The 16838-nt window shown below is 45.1% G+C and overlaps 1 protein-coding gene across 8 annotated transcripts in view; it reads right to left on the bottom strand.

Annotated features, from left to right (window-relative positions):
* PRKCA (protein kinase C alpha) overlaps positions 1 to 16635 on the bottom strand; it is a 355119-nt gene extending 338484 nt beyond the window's left edge. For 4 of the 8 annotated variants that reach the window (XM_067021349.1, XM_067021353.1, XM_067021350.1 and 1 more), the window contains exons 1-2: positions 16297 to 16601; positions 13435 to 13466 (exon numbers count right to left, since the gene is read on the bottom strand). In XM_067021349.1, the coding sequence (XP_066877450.1) occupies positions 13435 to 13466; positions 16297 to 16469 (205 nt within the window). In that variant the 5' untranslated portion in view covers positions 16470 to 16601. Of the gene's footprint in view, positions 1 to 13434; positions 13467 to 16296 lie in introns of all 8 variants that reach the window. The other 4 variants (XM_067021352.1, XM_059048527.2, XM_059048528.2 and 1 more) reach the window with 2 other exon arrangements.
* Between the last annotated feature and the right edge of the window lie 203 nt (positions 16636 to 16838).

Here is a 16838-nt window from a genome sequence, read left to right as displayed (position 1 = left end):
GAAGCAGTTACTTTGGGGGAAGAAACGAAGCAAATGAGGACTAGCCAAGCTCTACTACCTGACCTGGTGGCAGTTACAAGCAATGGAGGCTTTATGGTAATTCATTACACCATACATTTTCTGTGGGGTTTTATACATTTGCATTTTATTTTACAATGAAAGGTTTAAAAGGTATGATCCAATTTTCCTCCCTAAGGATGCCCTAAAGCTGAACTCTCCAATACCAGATAGCCACCCGCTGCATGTAGCTATTTAACTTTAAAGATAAGTGCAACAAAAAATTCAGTTCTACATTTCAAGGGTTTAATAGCCAGACGGCACCAGTAGCTACCCTACAAGACAGTGCAGATCATGGAGCATTCCCGGCATCACACAAAATTCTATTGGACAACAATAGTCCAGAGAACAAGCTGGCTTTCCAGATCAAGCTCTGAACTTCTTGTTCATCTCTCCAGAAAAAACCTGGCAGATGCATGAGATCCTTAACCTTCAGTGGCTTCCTTTCCTATTATTCTGCTTATAAATAAGATTCCTGGCAGTGACAAGCAATGTAAACTCATTGGCAACCACCCAGCAACCACGGTGACCACGGGCAGACCCCACCCAGACTGGCATTACCCCAGTGCGACTAACAATAATAAAAAACAGGAGCAGGGCTTCCCTGGGGGCACAGTGGTCGAGAGTCTGCCTGCCGATGCAGGGGACGCGGGTTCACGCCCCGGTCCGGGAGGATCCCACGTGCCACAGAGCAGATGGGCCCGTCAGCCGTGGCCGCTGAGCCTGTGCTCCGCAACGGGAGACCACGACAGTGAGGCCCGCATACCACAAAAAAACAAACAAAACACACACAGGAGTGGTCTTTTTTTTTTTTAAATCAAGGAAGACATCCGATTGCACCAATGCATGATTAGATATTCCATACCGATACAACAAAAAATCACTTACCTCCAAGACTAAAAAAATTAGATGCACTCTGGGATCCTATACAGGACTCCACAACAGAAAAAGGACATTATTGGAAAAAGTGGTGCAAATTCAAATGAGATCTATAGTTTAGTTAATACTGTACCAATGCTAATTTCCTATTCTTCCTAATTATACTACAGTTATGAGAGATGTTAATATTGGGGGAAGCTGGGTGTAACAGAAATTCCTTGTATTATTTTTCAACTTTCCAGTGAACCAGAATTAGTTGAAAATAAAAGTGTGAAGGAAAACTTTCTTCCAAAGATTTAAGGAGCTGGATGAGAAAGAAACTCCAGTTAGAGCCAAGGATGGTTCAATCACTTGAGGATGAAATGAGGTTGGTGTGAGTTTCAGTTCATAGAACTGAAAGTCCACACTCACTGCCTCACCCCAGAATCAAAGATTTTCCCAGGAAAGTGAGCTGACTTTGAAAAGGCTATTCAAAGCAAGTAATGACTCCCATACAGCAGCAGGTGCAAAGGAGCAAAAAAAAAAAAAAAAAAAAAAAAAAGTGGCCTAGAACCTTCCCACTCCTTGCTGGTTTCAGAGGAGGCCCTGGTGTAAAATGTATCAAGCTATACACTTATGATCAATGCATGTTTCTGTATATATATTGTAATTATAACACAATATACAGTTGTATTACAATTCAATTAAAAAGTTTTTAAAAAGAAAAAACTTCCCACTCTTAACACAAGTCCTATCAAATCTTCTAAATTATTCATATATATCAAATCAGCAGTAATAATTTACCTTGAGTTTCCTAACTTTGAATCTGGTTCAAAGTCTCTTGGAGCAATAAAGATGTCCAAGAGTATGGGAGGGAAACTCACCAAGGAAAATACAAACCATCACTTTTGGCTCATTTTTAAAGCAACTTAGAAAATCTAGGACAGGAAAGAAAATTCTCCAAGTAACACTTACAAGACTTATGTTGTGTTTGGATTTAAACAGAAAATACTGAAAAAGGTATGCATAAGTGTCCATGTTTAACTTCAGTTCCATCATTTTGTATATTTTCTGTATTTGTGTATTTCTAAGATCAGAACCTCAAGTCAACATTGAAACTAAGGTTTGACGTCTGTATTTGGCTGTACCACTGTTCAGAAATAATTTCAATTCTAAGAACAGGTCACTGTACTACAGAAGGCAAAGCCACATAAACTTTATGGTTATATTTAGTCACCCTTCAAATCTTGCTTGGGGCCTCCCAAAGATATGTACATCTGTAGATTAATACTAGTGGGTTTGGACATATGTATTTTAGTTAACATATAAAATGCAAAATGAGCTCTGTTGTAATATCTTAGTGTAAGATTAATAGACTAAGCAGCTCAGGGATGTAGCTTGCTCCCAAAGAATCATGAGGAGCTAAAATTAGACAAAAGTCAAAGTACATGTAACTTCAAGCACAGCCATTTTCCTTGCCCGTGAATTCTCATCCAAAGTCTTACACATCTTTAATATTTTAAACAAGATCTTTGTTATTACCAGACTGGTAACCCACATTATGAAAGATGAACATACAATCCTTACTCAGTAAACCTCCTAGGCTTTAGAGCAAGGTGCACATTTGTCTCTAAAAGGCACTGCCATTTTTCAAAAGCAATAAAAGGAATCCAGTGCCTTCTCTGTTTGCATATTTCCTCAGGCTTTAATACAGAGATTATGGGATGAGCACCTAGACTCACTGCCAACAGAATTTAAGATTTAAGACCGCAGGGTACACGTAAGCACCAAGGTTTATGAGCTAGCAGGAAGAGGCGGTGGGCACAGTATCACTTTACAGGAGTTGTGTAATGAAGATCATCAGTTTTGCGGTTGGGGTTACAACACATCATGGAACCCTTGTGGCCAGTTCCAAGGCTGTAAACTCAGGACCTCAGTTATACAGTCTCCACGATCCCTTCCTGCTTTAAATTCCAAGACCACGGCTCTTCTTGATCCTGTGACTACAGACTTCACCAAAGAGAGTCAAGGTCAGTACTTAACGGACATGAATTCAGATGATTAACCTACATTTAAATAGAAGCATGTTTTTAATTACCTACAGATGTATTAAATCTAATGGTCAAGAGAGCTATTCAGCTTCTTAGTGACTAAAATCTCGCCCATCTGACGTGAATATATTCTACTAGTTCGATTTTTTTTTTAATCCTAAATCTCCACATAGTTTCAGGCTGCTCGGACAAAATACACAGATCAAATAAAATTTGACATAAAAGGGACACATGAAATGCAAACAAGAGCCAGAAGCTGACAACGTACTCTCAGAACTTTGGGAGAAAACGTCATTAATTCTCCACCGACAGGCAAGTTAGCCAGGCACCTTGTTCACGAACGAGCCTATCAAGTTAACGGCATGACTGCTGTATTCTCCCCAAGTTTATGCTTTAATCATGAAAACATCCGTATTACACCTCTCACCGTCATATTAACTGAAGAATCAAAGCCCAGAGCCTCACCCAATGAGTTATCAGCTGATCTCCAATACCTTTACCACTTATGTTAATTATTCTACAGCAGCACATTAGATTCGTTTTAGAGCACCACCACGGCACATCTCAAGCATAAACTGTTCCAGCTCCCACCCAACAACTAATCTTTAATAAATTGTGATTTTGCAAGTTAATTTGCATCACATGATCAGACTCAGCTCAACCAGCAGGTGCTGTGGTACTTGATGGTTCTCATGAAGCAAGAAAGGGAAAGTAAGACAATGTGTCTCAACCCCTAACCCAAACTTGATTCTGAACCTAAAGACTAAATAAGAATCAGTCCTGCATGTTTCCGAACTGTTAGAAACTGAAATTAAAAAAGAATGGGGCCTTCCCTGGTGGCACAGTGGTTGAGAGCCCGCCTGCCGATGCAGTGGACACGGGTTCATGCCCCTGTCCAGGAAGATCCCACAGGCCACAGAGTGGCTGGGCCCGTGAGCCACGGCCGCTGAGCCTGTGCTCCGCAACGGGAGGCGCCACAACAGTGAGAGGCCCGCGTACCACAAAAAAAAAAAAAGACAGAAGAATAATCAAGTTTTCCATGTTAATGAGTCACTCAGATTGAAGAAACACAACAGGATCATTCTGTAATCCACCTATTAATGTTAACTTACACAACTTTTCATGATTACAACTGCATTAAGCACCTTTTAGAATAAAAGAAAAAAGTATGGTTTAAACTACTCCCTACACTGTAAAACAGTTAAGAATCAAGTTGCAATTTCCAAAGTTTTAAAAGAGAGCCATCTCCCATTTTCACATTTTAAGATAGTTATGTATAGTTGTATGCATTAATTCAAAAGGAGGAAAATAATTTAAGCTCATTTACTGCCAGTGAACTTCAAAACAAATCCGAAGGGAAACTAACGCAAACCTTTAAAGCATGAGCATAGCTTTCTTGAATCAATGTTTTATTCCAATTACAAACAGCACCACAAATCATACTTTATTAGAAAACCTGACAGAAGGAACAACAAGTGAAAAGGCGAGGAAAAGGGATTGGCTACTCCTCAGTACAACTTCAGACACCAACAGGAAACTACTGCAATGCAACATACTCCATCACCCCAGTCTCAAGGCCGCAGGACAGTGGGCAAGCGCTTAGCCTCTGCCCCGGCACCCATCCCTGCAGAGAGGGGACGGGAACGCCAGCTCCCCGAGGGGAGGGGCATATGCCGAGCACATGCCAGCGCAGCAGCAGTCTTCCGTGAGTTCCGATTTTGCAAAGCTGAAATCCAGATGAAAGCCCATCTTATGTTCCCACCTGAGATGCTCTGCAGCATCCCTTTACCTTCCAATGATTCTGATTAGGGTTATAACACCTTCCCAGAGTTTAGCCCCATGGAGAAAGAAGAAATAACTACCGATAATGAACCAGAAATTCTGGCAGAATAAATCAGTGTGCAGTTTCTAAAGAACAATGTGCTGCCAGTTTTAAATATGTGAATGTTTTATTTCTTTCTTATTATTTCCCTTATTGATGTGTATGAGCCTATTGGAACTCAGCATTTGTTATCACCTCCAGTCCTAATCTCCAGGCTGGAAAACACCCTGCACTTCCAGCTGCCACCAACAGTACCAGCTTCAGAACAAAGACCCTCGGAATAGCGTCAGAGCAGCACCCTTACTAAAACACATTTTCCAAAAAATTAATACAATGTATCTGACATTGGATATAATACTGTTCTCTCCTGTAACTGCAACATCTTGCTGAAAAGTGATCATGACAGTTACAAACTACAAGGGGAAGTCACGGATTAGCAGAGAAGAGCCCACCTGTGGGGACAGGCAGGGGGTAGACCCTCGTACATTTCTCCATCTGCCCTGTCTGGGGGTCAGGGCTGGAACACCGCCAGCACCACAGCCTCCCTGGACCCCCAAGTCACTTTCAGGATCTTTTGCCCCCTTATTTCCTCACATTAGAGCATTTCCCCCCAGCTCCCCAAACGAAGGAAATCCCATGCATCCGACAAAGCCCAAATCGAAAGACACCTCTTCAGAGGCCCAAACAACATCTTCATCCTCATGTCGGTCGACTCCTACTTGGTTCGGACTTATCACGGCGAACCGTCTCCACCTGCACTGCCAGGCTTTCTGCCCTACAGTGTCCAGCAGCAGGATCTCCCACCACAGGCAGCAAGCACAGAAGCGTTACCGCGTTGAACAACGCCATCCCTGCATGCCTCCGCCATCCCGTGAGGGGCTCACGTCTGACAAAGCAAGAGGAACCGTGTGGAGGGGCACCTGGGGTAACAGCACGGAGTCTGGACCCACACTGCCTGGCGCGGGCCCCAGCTCCACCATTTCCCAACCATGCGACACCGGGCGAGCTGCCAAACTTCTGTGCCTCAGTTTCCCTAGCTGTAAAGTGCAGGTAACACTGCGGACCTTTTCAGAAGTGTCATGAGGATCAAATGGGGAATGAAAAGTGCTCAGAACAGGATTTAAGAGTAAGCACGACACGGGCGCTTGTTACTGTGTTTCAAATACAGGAAAATCTCTCCGTCGTGGACTACAGCGCGTGAGGTACCAGACTCATCACTCCAAGCATCATGGTTTCACCACCAGGATCACTGGCACTTAGAAGTTAGATCACCTAATAGAATTTTGCTCAGAATTCAGCTGTTGATTGGATCATGCTCTTAGCCCATTTCTCATACAAGTCTGTCCAAGTTGGATCTAAGTTTGTTTATAGTACACACCGTCAGGTCCTGGGCTTCCAACTCTTATTTCTTACCTACTGAAGTCACCCCAGTTAATAAATGATCTTGTACTTCCCCAAATGCCCAAACTAGAGGTGTATAGATATTAGGGGAAAACACAGCAAATGAAGGCAAAGATTAACTGCCCTCATGCTAATCTTACTTTGTGAACTTACTCTTAATTCTTATCTTGTACTGACAATTAATCAAATCATTCCCCTCTATTCCATTCTTGATTGAAATCTATTTCCAGAACCCATTTCCCCTTTGTATAATTTAACAGAGGGTTTCTTTTCACGTAGCTGTAGTAATTTCAACTAGATTTGACTGCTAAAACCATGCCAATCCTGAAATAAATGTTCATGTCTCAGGATGAAGTCTAACATGAGTTTTCAGTTTGATGGGAGAGACCGGAAATAAAGGCTTTGCTGTGGAAATTCCGACAGACCGATAAGGACAGCAAGGCCTTCATTCTATGTCACCAAAACATGTTTCAGTGTTTCCCTCAATGGCATCATTCTTTCCTCCCTTAATATAAATTCAGGCTCTGTAAGTACCAAAAAAGTTTCCATTTGGCTCTGAAAGTGCTTTCTGCAGAACGATTAGAATCTGAACCCGAGCTCCACCCCACAAGCTCCACCCCCCAGCCTGGCAGATGCCTTCAGCACTCACTTCTTTAAAAATGATCATATCCTGTGCTTAATGGGGTGCTTTTGCAAAGAAGTATACACAATGAGAAAGCTCCTGGATGTCTGGCTTGAGGCAGCATTTAACACGAGTTTCTTTCAATTGACTGAAGCCTGTCAAGGGATTGCAACTGGCTGACAACCGTTCCACCCCTGCGCCCCCAGTGCTGTCCTCCACTCCTCATGTGAAGGTGCAGAAACCTTTCAGGAACAAGAAGTTTAAAAACACCAGAATCAAATCGAGCTACTACTCCCTCTGGAGCATCACAATCTGGTTTCAGCCATTAGCAATCTCCAAGCAAAGGACCATTTAAATGACTGTACCAAACACATCCTAGCACTGGTTTTAACTTTTCACCCCCGTACACCCAAGGCATCACCCCTCCTGCTGTGGCCCATACCATGCGCTTGTTTTATCTGTGGCAGAAAGATTCATTTCTGATGTCCAGGTACTTCTCTGAAGTTAGAAGGCAAGCACACCAAGTGGTTTATTCCTATCGTACTAATTCATTAAGCTTCACATGACATACAACTTATTACATACAAATTGGAATTTTCTGTTCTATATTTTGACTCAGTATGCTTAGCTTCAGCAATCACTTTTTCTTATGCCATCTCAAGATCTACCCCTCGTTGACATAACTTTGGATTACAAACTAGACTTCAAAATAGGCAGAGGCTTCCCTCGTGGCACAGTGGTTAAGAATCTGCCTGCCAATGCGGGGGACACGGGTTCGTGCCCTGGGCCGGGAAGATCCCACATGCCACAGAGCAACTAAGTCCGTGCGCCACAACTACTGAGCCTGCGCTCTAGAACCCACGAAGCACAACTACTGAAGCCCATGCGCCTAGAGCCTGTGTTCCACGAGAAGCCACCGCAATGAGAAGCCCGCACACCACAATAAAGAGTAGCCCCCGCTCGCTGCAGCTAAAGAAAGCCCACGCACAGCGACGAAGACCCGTCGCAGCCAAAAATAAATTTATGTCAAAAACAAACAAACAAACAAAAAAAAAAAACAGTAGGCAGGCAGAAGTCACTGTGATCCTTCCAGCTAGGAACATTCATACCATACCTCTAATATTTATACAATCTCACACCCAGCAAATATTTACATAGTGTCAACAGAGCACCAGGCACTGCATTAGACATGAAAGACAGAAAAATAAGCCTCAGTCCTTGCTCCCGAGGCTGGTAGAGGAAACAGCCAGGAAATACCGCGGGGGGAGGGTCCTAGGAGGGGGAGCGCTTCCAGAATGGCAGGGAGGATGGAAAACCTCCAGGCCAAACCTTAGGCTAGACTCGAAGTGTACTCTCTGGGCAAAAAAAAGGTTGGAGAAAGGAGAGAACACACTTTCTGGAAAAGTACAGCTTACTTCAAGAGACAGGAGGATGGGAAGGAGGAGAGCAGCCTTAAGATGAGTCAGACAAAGCAAGGCGGCGGGACTGGAGAGACTCAATGTCCTGGCAAGGAGCCGGACTCCATGCATACAGGGAAGCTCTGCAGGCAGTTAATGGCACTCTGAAAACCACCGTGAAGGAAACAAATTAGCATGTTAAGGGTTAATGTGACTAAAAACTTCAAACTGAATATCATCCAGGAGAGTGAAGCACTCAGGACACTAAAAAACATGGTAAAATTAAAGGAAATTTGCATGTCAGATTTATCTGCAAAAATAAATATTTGAGATTTCTACCAGCATCAACTTTGGGGGGTGGGGGGTATGTATGTCAATAAAAGCACTTTCACTTAATGTATTGAGTGAAAGAGCAGCAAATTCAGAAAGCCGTTAATCAAATCATTTCATAACAGTTTGCACCAAATGGGAATCCCCTATACTGTTTCCTTCATGTGTCTCTACTACTAAGAGGAAAAGAAAGTTCTAACTGCCCATCTCAATCACACTTTCCTGCCTTTTAGGGATTACAGACAATTTCATCTTCGAAGTTGAAATAACCCTTTAGGCTGACCTCAGTGCAAAACCTCTAGAGTTTCGAATTATACTCACTCTTACTTGGACCTGCCTTTTTGGAACGTACAGGTAACCAGATGCTCATCTATGGTTCACACGGCTTCTAATCTAGGGGGAGGGTAACCACGTGAGCAGCAGGGTCCTGAAATGCTGACCTGTTTTGAAGATGGAAAATCCTGGCATCAACTTTGGAAATCAATGGGCCACCCGAGAATCTAGGTGTGGCCAATCCAGTCCACGGAAAGACAGGTACTTTGTCAAAGGTGGCCAGCTTCACCACGGAGCCCCACCCGGGTCCCAGCCCCCAACCCTCCCCTGGCACTTACTGCCCACTCTGCCTGGCTCTCAGAACCCTGAGGCCAAGCTGACAACTCGATGCCCTGTTAAAGGTCACTCCTCCCTCAGATGGGCCTGGTTTTCTGGGATTCCTCAGCTCCTACAGCAAAAGGGGAGAAACCCTTCTTTTTTCTTCACTCAAACATCAACTTTCATTCTCAGAGAAGGAACATCAAGCGCCGTCCTACTTGGGTAAACTGAAATAGCGACCCCGAAACAGGCCTTCATGATGGAATGTCACCAGGAAAGGGGTAGGGAAAGCTGACTTTTTTCACCCTCAACGATGGAAAAACGCAGAGCTTCAGTTAGCCTCACAGGTTACGTACAGCATGTGATGTGTACTCAGCAGGGAAACGGCTCAAGATTCGCACCTGGCTCGGCAGCACCGTGCAAGCTCCTGAACGCGAATTAATTCCCTGCGGACGGCTCGCACGTGGCCAGGCGGACCACCCAGGACAAACAGCCGCAGGAACAGATCCCGGTCATCCATGGGAATTCATACTGATGCTGTCGCCAGCGTGTATTCAGAGAGCCTGGGTGACAGTACGCTTTAACTTGTGATATTCACCACGAAGGAAGGAATAGAAAAAGCAGGGACAACAGAAGCAGCAGGTTAGCCAGATGTAACAAACTACTTGGCCCGTCAAGTAAGCAGGTCACTTTTTGAGAGGCTGTTTCTATCGCTGTAAGTAGAGAAGGGCATGGGTCTTGCTAACTGAGGGGGAAAAAAAAGAGCTGGCTCATTGCCTTTCCCAGTAGCGAAAGCAGGAGATACGGCCGTTTGGGGCGCCAGGGCCCCCGAGGAAGCGCATCTGAGGAGGCCGGCGCGCTCGGACAGCTTCTGGCGGGAGCAGCCTGAACAGGACAGAGACCCCAGCTGGACCCAGACCTCCTGGGTTCAAGTCTCAACTTCCTCAATGCCCAGGGCCAGACAAACTTGCTCCTACTCTTTCAGTAGGCAAGGCCAAGCTTCCAACAGCCTCACGGAGATGAGGTGAGCACGGAACAGATCAAGCCAACCCACAGAATAAGCCAAGCAAAAAAAAAAAAAAGGCAAATTCGAGTCCTGTCATTTCGGATCTACAAAGGGAGACGCCTGTCTTCATCTCCAAGAACCTGAAGAAGGCTCCACGGCTTCAAGATCTACCCTGTCCTCCTCCCTCCTCCCCAACGTTTAAGGCCCTTGGTTCCAACCATGTCAGGCAGCAAATTCTCACCACAGGCTCAGCCTGTGTTACTTGCCCTGGTAACACATTTTCAGGGTTGTACCCCTGGTACCACGTGTGCTGTAAGGACGGAAGAGTCCATCAGGTAAAGTGGGAATGACCCAACAGATCTCTTCAGAAAAGCTTCCTGCATCCATTTATGTTATATCTTGGGGGAAGGGAACAAGTGGGAAATCACATGTTTCTTACGGAAACACCCTTATAAAATATGCTTTCTAGATGGTACAGATTATAAACCCAGTTTTAAGGACTAAAACTCGCTAATTTCTTGAATCTTCCAATTCTGACTTAACACTACATAAAATGATGGTGAATATTTTAGGTTTAAAGCTAAACAAGTCCGTGTATATGTGACTCGTTCGGAGCACCTGCCCCTCTTGAGCGGAAGTAAACTCAGCTGCAGGTATCTTGTCTTCTGACCAAAGCAACACACTACATACTAAGAGCTGGAACACTACACCCCCTCCATCAGGTGACAAGTACGGGTAACGGGTACTAAAAGCAGCCTCAGCCTCCAGCTGTCATCCCTAGAGGATGGGCTGCAAAGGGCACACAGGAGGACGAGTCACTCTTCTAAGAATGAGCCTAGCAAACCAAACCAACAGGAAAAGTTCAGTGAGGGATCAAGAGAAAACTTAACATCTGACCATTTAAGAAAATATTTAAGGCTGAGGCAAGTACCAAAATAGGAAACACTGGGTAACCATCATGTGATTAAGAGCATCACCCTGAGCTAACATCATCTAAGTTACAACCAACAATAAGATAACGGGTTAGCACAGGCCTGCTCGGAAGTCAGAAACTACAGGTGACACGTAACTACACAACTTAACAAGCAGCTCCCCACAAACAGACTTAGAACTCGAAATGGTTTCTGGGAGTTAAAAATCTGTAAGTGCAATAGGGGAACTCTTTCAAGGGATCAGGTTTAATTCTTCAAAGTGCAGAATACTGCATAGAGCACACATTCACTGCTGTAATTTGGTATGTAAACCCTGAATTTCAAATATTCACAGGACAGATACAAGGGGCTAAAACATGTTGGAAGAAGTGCTCAACCTTAAACAGGAAATGGTATTTGAAGAGTGAAGAGAAAGGGATGTATTCTCACATTGATACTGAAAATACAAATTGGAACCTTTTTGCAGAGCAATTTAAGCTGTGCTCATTGCAGTTTAAAATGTATCCACACACTTCTATGTATCTATTGCAGAAATACCTAGAGTCCAAGGATGTTGACGGCTGTATTTGTACTACAACAGTACAGAGAACTTAGAAACATTTAAAATGTCTCAACAGAGAGGTGAATCAATTTGCTATTTCCACACATGCAAATAAGGAAGAACTGATGTGTTGATATGGAAGGATACCTACCACTTACTGCTAAAAAAAAAAAAAAAAGTTGCAGAATGACTGAAAATTTTGATTTTTTAAAAATGTGTAAATAAGTGAATGAATGGATGTCTTAAATAGAAGTTATTCCTGAGGGTGGGAAAGGAAACAAGATTTCATTTTTATATACAGTATTTGTGCAATTTATGAATAGCACTTTTATAATTAAGGTAAAAGAGAGTGAACGGATGTGAGATTATTAACCTGCTAATCCACTGAAAGTTCAATAGATGATGAGAAAACCATTCAGGTCCTGCTGTAGCCTAGTATGGCCACTCTCCGATTTCACCAACCAAACCTGCAGGTCTCAAAGGGACAAACCTTATCCTGGGGTCCTTTGTATTTAAAAAAACTCGTTTTCTACATCACACACCCTTCCCTTGTGCATTATCTAGAACATTTAGTAAATGTTTTTCTTACGAGTTTCCTTAGGTCTCCACCCAAACACATTACCAAAAATGACAGGAGATAGGGGTCACATTAGCCCAGAACCACAAGGTTACATCTTTATATTTCCTAAAATCATGTTCAAAGACTTCAAACGTTGCCTATGAAAGTTCAGGTCCACAACTTTGAGAAGTAGAAGGAGTCACATCTTCCTTTCATCTCAGAATGGCAACACGCCTTTCATTCTTTTTCAAAGGACTCTCTCAACTTGATTTCTCAACGTGACTCCCCAGAGAAATTTATTCAATAAGGGTGTTAAGCACAACGTGAAGGAAAGTAGAATACTGATAGATTATACGTTAAATACCTGCATCTAAAAATGTTTAGAAAAGGCATATAAGAAACAAGTTCACAAGCGTGCAGGTTTTAAATGGTAACCAACTAATGAGCACAATTTTAAAGTTACAGGAAATGCCCCCCACGTGTCTCTAACGCACTTAATACTGAACAGTGTTAGGATAATATTTTCCAGGCTAGAATGTACTTTCCACTTGCCCTAATAAACTGAAGCCCAGATGGGAAATGTAACCAGAACGAAGTAAACATAATATAGACAATGAGGAGAGCCAGAAGGTGAGCTAGCGAACCGGGATGCCTTCACAAGAAATAAGGCATTCTAAAACAATGTTTCAACAAATGGAAGGATATGAAAAGTTAGATATCTGGAGCGTGTAAAATGCAACTACAGATCAGAGGAGGAAAGGGGTTTCTTTGTGGATGCAATGGACAGTATCAGACGAAACAGCGTGCCTCATGCTGCAGCCGCCTTAAAACGTGCAAACTTTGTTCTGGATAACAAGCAGCCCTCAAAAACCAGAAACAACTTACTAGGGTGCTGTATGGCCCCAAATTAGAAGTCCAACCCAACGCCTAGGTAAGAGATGAACAAAAACAGGAAGAAAAGCCACACACAGTGATTTCATTTTTTTCTGAACACCCACACAAAGACAGCAGTTTCTGACAAGACTGTTCTTGGCAAAAAATAAGTTACAGGAAGGTTTTTCCCTTGAAGAAAAAGGCAGCTCTATTTGCAGATTAGTAGGCAATACCAAACAATTTTTTTTTAAGGCCTAAATTTACAGCCCTTGTATTTTGAGAACATCTAAACTTTTTTGGGGGAATCAAAGAAAAGATAACTGGAAACACTGTTCCTGTCTGGAATGCTTATTTCATGCTATACTTGAAAATAAAATCCAACGTGGCAGCTTACCTTGGCACTGGAAGCCTTGTTTCCCAAACCCCCTGAAAAACAAACAAGAAGATTTCTTAACATACGTGTTGGATACCACACCTTAAGCCAGTTATGTAACAAAGCTTTCTAGAGCTAAAGGTTTGTACATGGAACCCAATGATGTGACAGGAAAACATGCCTAAATAGCTCAGAGCACAGGGTCAATGCAACTCTGAAAAGATCTGGCCTCCAAAAGCTCACTAAGCTGTTTCAACGTGTTCAGGGGTTGTTTTTTTTTTTTTTTTAAACGCCATTATCAATACTTAAATTTCAAGACAAGAACATGACTATAAAGTTGTTTGCTACAATATTCAGGTAATAAGAAGGACCTGACCTTACGGTAAAAAAAAAAAAAAAAAAAAAAAAAAAGCTGAATTCGGTCCCTAAAGACCAACTGAAAATTGTTTCTCCCTAAAGACAACTAAAAAGCAGCTTCATCATTTGTTGTGAATTTAAGTATTTGTCCAGAGATTCCCAAGCAGCACCACTCTTAACATCAAACTTTGGCTTAAAGGAGCCACATTTCACAAAGTACCATACCTATTTTTCGCCTGTGAGATTATGATCTAATTTTACTGAGAGCCAATAGCATTCAAAGCACATTCAGAAGCTAAACTGTAAATTTAGCTTGTAAATTACTTTAGAGAATTTACTTTCTAAGCAGAAAATCCTGATGTGGACGTTAAACTGCAAACACCATACCAACTAGGATGAACTACATTAAAATTCTAAGATTATGAGTCATAATCTCTTGCTTCACATTTTCAGTTTACAAAGCACTTCACATATCTTTATAATTAACTTAGTCATCCCCACCCAGAAAATACTTAAACGCACTTAGTTTTAAAATATCAGTGCTTTGATATTTAAATGACTTGTAAATCAAGGACCCAGAGAAGAAAACTGAAAAATTAAAACCACTGCTAGACAAAGCTGGGGAATATTCTCCTGGAACTTCCAAGGGGTTGCTTTACAGCTAAGCAGAGAACCGTTTCAGGGATTACTCCAGGAGAAAGAGGACGGGGAGATCTTTATTTTCCACTCACGTTACACCTGGTGACCTGACATGCCACATCCGTTCACCAGGGGCTAGCAATTGATAGTGGAAAGTCTTCAGCTAGCCTGGATATATATGTTGCAAGTCCCTTTTCTACCTTACCTACTTCCTGCAAAAGTAATCAGTCTAGCCGTTCCCTTTTAATGGAATTTCACAGCTGATACATGAGGCTGAAGACCTCCCCTTGACTAAATGCAATCTCCTCTCTGCCCTGATGCTCCAAGAACTTGAACAGTCTTATCTCCAATTACCTATGTGCTCCTTGGAGCACAATTGCTTCATACGCTGACTACACATTGGAAACCCATTCACGGAGGGGACTGTGCTTTTCGTAAGTGTACTTTTAAGCTGATTTCTAGAAGAAAATTAAGCACATTAGCACCACATTGGTGGGGCTCTCCCTTGGGGATGAGTTTCCCAGGTGTGATGGATTCAGATACAGCCACACATAAAGGAGAAGTTAAACAGCTATTAATTAGCACCATGTCTGTAGGCCTTCCCTTAGAGATGATTTTCCCAGGTGTGATAGATTCAAATAAAGCCATAAAGAAAAAGTTAAACACCTGTTAACTAGCACCATGTTCGTGGGACTTGCCCTTAGAAAGGATTTTCCCCAGATGTGATGCATCCAGGTAGCGTTCTCCAGAGGGCCCCCAACAAGATATATATGCCAGCTGACTGGTGGCAGGGCACTCTGTGCTGTCAACCTGGTGCCATCCCCCAGCCGGGGCGGGGGGGGGGGGCGGGTAGGAGTTAAGGAGCCCTAGACATGTCTGACTCGGGGAGGGCGTCCTACATCCAGGAACAAGAAATAGAAGAAGCAGGGTGGCTAACAACCTAACCGAAGAGAAACTACTGCTCCTTCCACTGGAGCATTTGGACTGCCTTTAATTTCAGCTTTTTTAAAAAAATAAAAATTGACAGGAGATCACCGACCTTTTGAAAAAGTCAGCTAATAAAAGCCTAAATTCTACTCACGGGAAGAAAGCACATACACGATTTCCTCTAGTTTCACAGGATTCAGACACACACACACACACACACCCCGAAACCCACCACCTACCTATTCCCCGTAAACCTCCGGGAACCCCCAAGTTAACATCTGCGTTCATTGAAAGTTCCCAGAACTCTGACACCCTCAGCCCTGCCAGCGTTTTTCTTCAATAAGGGCTCTGTCCTCACGCGCTGAGTTTTGACCAGCCTAAGCCCGTGTTGACGCGATTTATTTTAAAGGACTGCATCCACCCTTCAGCCCTTTAGCCGCTCCCTTTCGCTCCCCCTCCCCCGCACGCTCTCAACAGTTGGTCGCCTGTCCGCTCTCCCCGGGCTCAAGCAGGGAAGCCGGCGTCACTCCGTGCCCAGCAGGTTGCAGCGAGCAGAACCCAAAGCTGCGGCTGAACCTGAGGCAGAAGGGAAAGGCCGCGTCCACACCCGCTAGGCGCCCGGCCCGGCTCGCCCCCCGCCCGGGCCGCGCCACGCAGCCGCCGCCTGCCGCCTCTCAGGCTCTTGCCCGGGGACCCGCCCTCCGACTCTCCGCGGCGTTCGGCCCTGACTCGCGGAGGCTCCCGGTCTGTTCCCGGGACGCCGAGGAGGGGTGGGAGGCCTCCATGTAGCCCCCTGGCGCGGCGGGGGGTGGCTGGCCGGCCAGGCGGCAACTCCCGGGCGTCCCGCGCGCGTGCCGTCCCGGGCGAGTTGGGACTCCCAGCAGCTCCCCAAGTTTCCCCGGGGAGAGGCGGCCAAGACTGGGGAGGACCGGTCCCGCACCCCCCCGCGCGCGCACCCACCAGATAAAGTCGGTGCAGTGGCTGCAGAAGGTGGGCTGCTTGAAGAAGCGGGCGATGAAGCGGTGGTCCTTCACCTCGTGTACGTTCTTCTGCCTCAGCGCCCCTTTGCGGGCGAAGCGGTTGGCCACGTCCTGAGGCGCCGCCGAGTCGTTGGCCGGGAAGACGTCAGCCATGGTCCCCCCACCGCCTGCTGCCTCCACCGGGAGCAGGGGGCGCGGGCGGCGGCCGAGGCGCGGCAGGAGTCGGGCCGGAGCGGAGCCGCGCCGGAGCGGAGCCGCGGGCGCGCTGCTGGCCCCTCGCGCACTGACAGCGGCGCCGGCGCTCGCGCTTCCGACTCGGGCGGCGGAGGCGGCCCGCCCACCGCGCATGCTCCGAGCGCGGCCCGGGCGGGCGGGGGCGGGGGCGCGCCGGCGCTAGAGGAGTCGGCGCCCCCGCGTTTTCCGCGCCGCCCGGGAAGCAGAGGGGGCGCCCGGGCCTGGGAACTAGAGGACGCCGCGGAGGCGGGCGCGTTCTCCGCCGCCACCGCCTCCTCCTTCTCCCAG

This window comes from Kogia breviceps, chromosome 19, assembly GCF_026419965.1.
Source record: "Kogia breviceps isolate mKogBre1 chromosome 19, mKogBre1 haplotype 1, whole genome shotgun sequence".
Lineage (NCBI taxonomy): Eukaryota > Metazoa > Chordata > Mammalia > Artiodactyla > Physeteridae > Kogia > Kogia breviceps.
This window is presented reverse-complemented; position numbering and strand designations above follow the sequence as displayed.